General features: G+C 36.4%; 1 protein-coding gene across 2 annotated transcripts; it reads right to left on the minus strand.

Moving 5' to 3' along the window:
- Positions 1–2341: 2341 nt before the first annotated feature.
- Positions 2342–7222, minus strand: LOC132174740 (uncharacterized). 2 transcript variants are annotated; one of them, XM_059586397.2, is made up of 4 exons: positions 6923–7222; positions 6146–6797; positions 4003–4639; positions 2342–2959 (listed from the first exon to the last, which is right to left on the minus strand). In XM_059586397.2, the coding sequence occupies exons 2-4, from the start codon at positions 6732–6734 to the stop codon at positions 2740–2742; spliced, it is 1446 nt and encodes a 481-aa protein (XP_059442380.2). In that variant the 5' UTR covers positions 6735–6797; positions 6923–7222; the 3' UTR covers positions 2342–2739. The 2 variants fall into 2 exon arrangements, with proteins under 2 accessions (XP_059442380.2, XP_059442379.2); XM_059586396.2 differs by having other exon boundaries at positions 6146–7222.
- Positions 7223–7438: the final 216 nt, after the last annotated feature.

A 7438-nucleotide genomic window follows, 5' to 3' on the forward strand; every position in this document is an offset into this window, starting at 1 on the left:
TCATATCTACACTACCACTCAGTAGCACTGACCAACCTGATCAGTTGATCTGGAGAGGAATGGAATGTGGGCTTTTCATAGTGAAGAGTGTATATTATAGACAACAAGAGATGGCGGCTCATTCCAGAGCAGGAGGTTCGATGAGAAGGGGTGATAGTGAAGTACAGAGTAAATTATGGAAGTTGAGAATCCCTAACATGGAAAAAAATTTTCTTTGGAGGGCTTGTTTCGATAATTTGCCTACCAAAGATAATCTGTTTCGACGAAAAATTATCAAGGATCCTACATGCCCGATATGAGGTTTGACAGCGGAGACTTTGTTCCATATTTTATGAGAATGCCCCTCTGCAAGGGATGTGTGGAGCATGGGGGCAGTGTTGTTCCAAAAAAGTAGCTATGAAGGACCAAGTTTCATGCAAGTGGTGGAAGGAATGTTTCAAAGGGGTGGTAGTAAGGAGTTACGCATGTTTGTGGGAGTTGCACGTAGATTGTGGTTGAGGCGGAATGAGGTTATCAACGATGGGCCTTTTACTCATCCAAATAAGGTGATCCAAGGGGCGAGGCAGGCAATGGAAGATTTTCAACAAGCCCATGAACCGGAAGAGGGGACAGTTGGTCCAAGAACGAAAATTGACCTGTCCAGTTGGTCAGCCCCTTCTCTAGGTTGGTTCAAAGTAAACTAGGACACCTCCATAAATAATAAAAATGAACGGATGGGCTTCGATATAGTTGTTCGAGATCACTGGGGGGTGATGAAAGCATCTCAGTGTATCACTAGAGCGGGATGTAGTGTTCCAGTAGCTGTAGAGGCCATGGCGGCTTTAGGTGCAATCAACTTCTGTCGACAACTGGAGATTTAGGCTCTATACGTTGAAGGAGACGCCAAAATGGTTGTGGAAGCCGTGCTGGCGTCGAAGCCCATTTGGAGCAAAGTGGGACATTTGGTGGAGGATATTTGGATTGCACTACAAGGTTTCCCTCAATGGCAAATGGGGCATGGAGGACGTGAGAAGAATAAGGCAGCCCATAGGCTAGCCAAACTAGCCTCCAGTCAAGAAATAACGAATAAGTGGATAGGAATACCTCCCGATTGTATTGTTGATATTATTAGGGTGGAGCAATTTGCTCTCACTCTATGATGAATCAATGAAATATTATGATTTTTTCTCAAAAAAAAAAAAACTGTATATTCTGGATAACCCTTTGCTGCTTGGCTTTGCTTGGTCAGCAGACCACATAATTTATTTAGCCAATTTTTAGTTTCTATTTTTTTTATTTGACACTATTTCAACCATGCTTAGTTACCCTTTTTCTTTGGTCAGTGGACCAAGAAACTATTCGACTGAATAATTTATTTAGCCAATTTTTAATTTTTATTATTTTTATTTGACACTATTTCATCTATGCAGTCTGTGCTTAGTAAACCTTTTTCTTGGTCAATGGACCAAAAAATTATTTATTTAGCCAATTTTTAATTTTTTATTATTTTACGTAATACTGTATCAACTGAAAAGTTTGTTATGATCCCAACCTTCCATCTATCTTACTTGTTTTAGTTAATGAATCTTAATCTTACATTCTTACCCATTAATACCTAAAAAAAAACACTTGATTTGAATGTTACATTAGTTAGAACATATATTTGAAATTTTGTTTGAAAAATAGAGTTTTTAAATTAAAAAACATTTTTTTTTGCAAAAGTTTCATTTTTAAGTTATTGCCAAAAGTGTGTTTCGACCATTTTTTGGTTTTTTAAACCCTTAAAAACGCTTTCAATTTTTATTACCAAACAGATTTTTTTTTTCTTCAAACGGATTTTTGAGTGTTAAACACACTTTTAAATCCCTCAAACGCACACCCAAACAAACCCTAATTATGTCGACTATAAATCCAAAATGCTAAAAAGCAAACTCAACCCGACACACCTTAGAAACCATGCATCCAACAAATTCACGGAAATAGACCATCTCCATTTCAAGTTAAATGGAGAGAATCCATCTCCCAAATTCACCACATATCCAAAAAAAAAAAAAAAAAAAATGCCAAGGAGTTTACATCTTCAAACATAGGTATTTATGGCAAAACAGATAAATTCAATGAAACTATGCAAGCAACTCATAGCAAAACTATCAAAAAAGTTTTAATATCAGGGATCTAAATCTTGAGAAATTAATACTACGAGCACACCCAAATTGAAAATCTCAAACCTAGATGATAGCTATGATAGTATCAGATATTCATATTCATCCTCATCCTGAAACTAACACCTCATGAGCATCACTTGCACTGGCTACAAGTCTGCAGGCCACTGACAATGCAAAAGTATAAACACCACAAAAACTAACACAAATATTTCATCTTCATGATGCCTGAGTCCGGCTGGTTCAAACTACAAGCAGGTTGATTCATATTGAAACAGTGAGATGATAAAAGACAACAACCAAATTAACCAATGCAAAGAAGTTTTCTAACAGATTGTTTAACAGTCTATATAACCTTCTGCAATGGGTTGAACCGTCCTTAAATGTGATAAGTGATCTTAATGTTGGTAAGTATATATCAAGAAACAACATGGGATTTCCCTTGTATCTTTGCGCTAGCCAAATCTGCAGGTATCGGGGAAGTTGCGTCGTCATCTTATATACAGTAGTCCAGGAACAAAAGAAATCAGAATGGGGAGCTATTAACAATCAAGAAGATCTAGGACACTATTTAACTAAGAGCTACTGGCATCAGCATTTACTTCTTATAACCAGAATTTGCACGTTCAAATGAAGAAGGTAAAAAGAAAGGATCTTTTTTCTTCTCGTATATCTCAAACAATTGCTTAGAGTGACCAACAGCTAGTCTTTTGCACTCAGAAAGACCTTTCTGGTCATACTTCTCCAACTCTCTAACGGATTTCCTCAGTTTCCCTTGTGGATCACCGTCTATAAGAAACTCCACCAAAGTAGTTTCCCTGGAGCCAAATGTATGTAAAACTTTATTACAAACTAAATGACAGCAGTTGATTAATCATCATATCATATATATATATAAAAGCTGAATCATTCTTTAGAGGTAGTCTAGAATTACGACATATGGCGTGAATCCATTTTTTTTAAAGACTAAACCAGTTTTTTAAAGCATAATTTTTTAACCGATTTTTTAAGAAAAAATCGATTCATTAATTAGCATCATTAATTGAGTTAATTATATTTTAAGAGTTTTCTATATATAAAGTATTCAATAAATTAAGTATTATTAATGTCCGAATCAAATAAGGAAACAAATAATATTAATACGTTTAGTCAATATAATAATATAATATGTATATTAAAAAGACGTCATATATATATAACCGGTTTTTTAAGAAAAAACTGGTCATTAATTGCGTTAATTATATTTCAATATAATCCAAATGTCATTAATTAGCGTCATTAATTGCTTTAACTATATTATAATCCATGTATTCTTCTTGCTAATTTTTTTTTTATACTATTCATTTTAAATCATATAAACTTATAGGAACAAAGATTTATTTATTTTTTTATTTAAAGAGGTGAGATATATTTTTATACGTCTTTTTACCTTATAATGAAAAATAATGTGTTTAAATTTTAAAATTAAATTATAATGAAGAATCCCACACATAGTGCGAGTTATAAGCTAGTTAACTTAATGTTGAGAGCTTCTTTTCTCTTAAACGGAACAAAGCGAATATTTTAGTACAAATTAACTGACAGCAGGATAAGTTATATAAAAATCATGAATTAAAGATGACCATATACTGAAAAGAAAAGGTAAAAAGAGATATATACTTGTCACATGCTAGGAATGAGTACAGCTAGCATAAAGAAAACATACTAGAGTTAACAAGAAACAGCCTAACTACTTAAAGCTAATGGTCACAAATTACAAGACACAACTAGTTTATTAAATTTATCTGAAATGTGAGTCCAAACCCATCTCCATTACTAATGTTAGTGACAAAGAAAAAATTATAGTGGACTGCTCGCTTACCTGAGGGCATCAGACTTGTCAAATCCTTGATTACTGGAAAATGGCAAACCCAAAGGTGATTTCCTCACACAGGTTTGCTGTCTGTAAAGAGCACAAACAGCCTTCAGACAAAGTTCTGGATCCTTCTCAAATTCTGCAAGCATGTCAGCATCGGACTCCCACTTTTGATTATCTTTTTTCCTTTTGACTATTGGTGCAAGTTTATCAAGAACATCCGCAGTATCTGACTCACTGGAACTGTCGCTGCTATTCCTTTCCAAAATAAAATCATGCATTAAGTTTCTTGCTCCCACTTTCTCCTGAATTTGTCTCAGAATAACTTGATTCTGACTTAGTGGGACAGTAAGTTTATCAACATTGTTGCTACCAGAGGAAACTGCTCTAGCTAAGCTATTATTGGCAGGAGAACAATCAGGATCAATTAGAGATATAACATCTTTCTCACTCACATTTACACAAGAAGCTCTTTTTCTTTTCAGCATTGTGGTCCCATTTTTCACAACTGTTGGACCTGAGTGCACATTGTCTGCAAATTTTTGACTATTCATTTCTTTTCCACATAAAATTCCTCCCAGAGCACAATCCTCATCACTATCAATGATTTCAACAGTGGCTCTTGATGCAAATCTTTCACTAGCTGCCATGGAAAAAATAGGAAAAGCATTACTGAGATGCCAGGTATGCCGATATAATTTTTATCAGCACATTTTTGGAAGCTGTAAAATTAACAATTTCCTTAATTCTATCGTTATAATTTCATCAGTTACAAGGTGTTGCCGACCCGCCTCCCTATTTTAAAGGCTACATCTTTCACATCAAAAGCATGTTTCATTAATAAAGCCCATGAATAAAATTATTTTTAGGGAGCTGACAATCGTATTATATACATGTACCAAATTGCTCTAGCATTAAAAGCACCAAATACCACTTTCCCTAGGAAATTTTTTGATATGTAGCTTATTTTCATTCTCCCCCCAATTGTTTGTCTTTTAAACTCAGCATGGGAGGAGAGTATGGGAATTGTAATACTTCATGATCAGCAGAAAGAATGTAATGTGCCCCAACCCTGTCACATATTATCAAAGTCATCTTAGTGAACAACAGAGCAGAGATTTGGTTCATATGCAGCCTGTTTTGTTTATGTATTGAATCATCTCATCACTCACAGGCCACAGCTTTAAACTAAAACAACAAATAATATATATAGCCTAAAGCAGAATTATACAGTTCAAGCAGGTCCCAGGAACCTTCCAATCACAGGAAATATATAATTATGCCAAATGAGAGAAGAAGAACATTCCCATTAAAGAATTAAAGATAATGCCCGACGGTTGAAGAACAACCAAGTGAAAGGGAGAAAATAAGATGATGGGAGGCAATGCTTAGAATGACTAGACTAATGGGCTGAAACATTTCACAAAAAGCCAAGTCATCTCCAAAGGAAGGGGGGAAAGGATATGCCAATCATGCTTCTCTCACTGACCCTATAATGATACAAATGATGACCCTTTACCTACCACAAATGTTATTGACAATTGAAATCTTCTATCGGGTTACTGTAGATAAAAAGAAACAAACTTGAGATGGAGCTAGAAATTCCCACATCCCCTAATTGATACCCGCTATTAAGTGCTCCACAAAATCACTTCACCAAAACCCTCCACCTATCAAAAAGAGAATTTCTACCACTTTGACACACCTAATGGCCATGCTCTGCGCACTAAGCTGCGAAAAGCACAGCTTCAAAGTAAAAAGCAACCAAGTTATCCACATAATATCAAGTTTTTGGCGGGATATTCCAATTAGCACTCTATAAATATAAATCATTTGCTGAATTCTACATATAACCATAAGCATTCTTCTCATTACTATATTCGTTTAGGCTAAAAAGGTAGCACCAGTACATATACTGGTAGAAGTGATCATCAAGAGATTCTCAACCAAGGAGATCCACTACATGAATAATTATCTATAGAAATCGGCTTTCCTGGTTGTTCCTCTTTAAATCTCTTTGTCATTTAGCCTTTGTTATGGAATAGGCAGCATGTTTTCACCACATTCGCACATCCTATGAAACATTTGAACATAGAACCAATTTAATAAGTTTTAACTCTAATCCACCAAACATATGTAAAATTTGTACCTGCACTTTGCAAATCCGTGTTTCCTTTGATCGCACTCGTATTTCCATCACAATCAAACGCATCATCCTCCATTTTCACAGGAACAGCGTTAACCTTATTCACATTCTCAAATCTTTCAAAGGCATTAGCCTCATCGCTCACCAACATTGCGGCATCTTCCTCCAACTTCGAAACCCTAATCTCCAACTCCCCAAACCTGCTCTTCCAAAGCTCAGCCTTGCTCTCAGCCTTCGCTTTCGCACACTCAAGCTCGCAGTTCTTCCTCCTGAGCTCAAAAAGCGCGCTCTTTTCCTCTTGCTGACCCTTCTTCACCTCCTCCAACAGCTTCTCGTACCTCTCCTCGGCCCTCCTCTCCTTCTCTCGCGCAACGTCCGGAGCGTCCTTCAGCAGAGCGTTCTCTTTCTTCGCATCCTCAATCTCTCTCTTCAGTCTCGTTTCTCTGGCTACCAGTTTCGCTTCGACCCGGTCGAAGTCCTTCGACCGGTACGCGATTCTCAACGTCGAAATCAGCTCCGAAATGCTCCGGTTCGTGGAGGCGTCATCGTCGTCGCTGTCCAATGCATACACAGGTGTAGACCCTGAACCCATTTTTGCCTCTTTCGGCACAGTAAAAAGCAGATTTCAAAATCCAAACTCACCAAAACAGAGAATCTTCAAGAGAGTAGGCAAAAGCAGATTTCAAAATCCCACACCAGAAGACTCTCAAATTTGAACCGTGCAGCGGCTCTTTAATGTAATAGCGGCTATTTAATGATGAACAAAATCATCACTCTCACCTGGGACGAAGACTGCATGATGATTGATGATCTTCCCAACATAGCATCATGAAACCTACTCAGCCTAGAAGACGGCACCGAAGCAATTAGCATAGGCAAAGTCCCAACAACCAAGCCGCTCTCAGCAATCCAACAAGCCCCACTTGCATTTTCGCAAAAACCCAGATGAAAACAAATCTCAACAAACTCTAAACTGCTAGTTTTGCTGAGAAGAACAGCTTGGCCTCAATTGGGTCTAGAGAAATGCCGTTCGGGTCTGCAGAGAACATTAAAAAAAAATTAGGAAAAAAGAGAGTGAGAGTATTGCCTTTTTTTTTTTTTTTTTTTGAGGGAGAGTATTGCCATTTTTATGTATCTTTACTTAAAGATACATAAAAATGGGAATGCAAGCAAAATAGTGATTTTTCTTTTGCATTTTAAATTTACTATTTTATTTTTACTTTTTGTTCATTATCATTTAGTTAAATAAGGGGTTTTTTTTTTTTTTTTTTTGACATTTCTTTAAATTGCGAAATT

Source organism: Corylus avellana, chromosome 3 (genome assembly GCF_965113065.1).
Source record: "Corylus avellana chromosome 3, dhCorAvel1.hap1.2, whole genome shotgun sequence".
NCBI classification, from domain to species: Eukaryota; Viridiplantae; Streptophyta; class Magnoliopsida; order Fagales; family Betulaceae; genus Corylus; species Corylus avellana.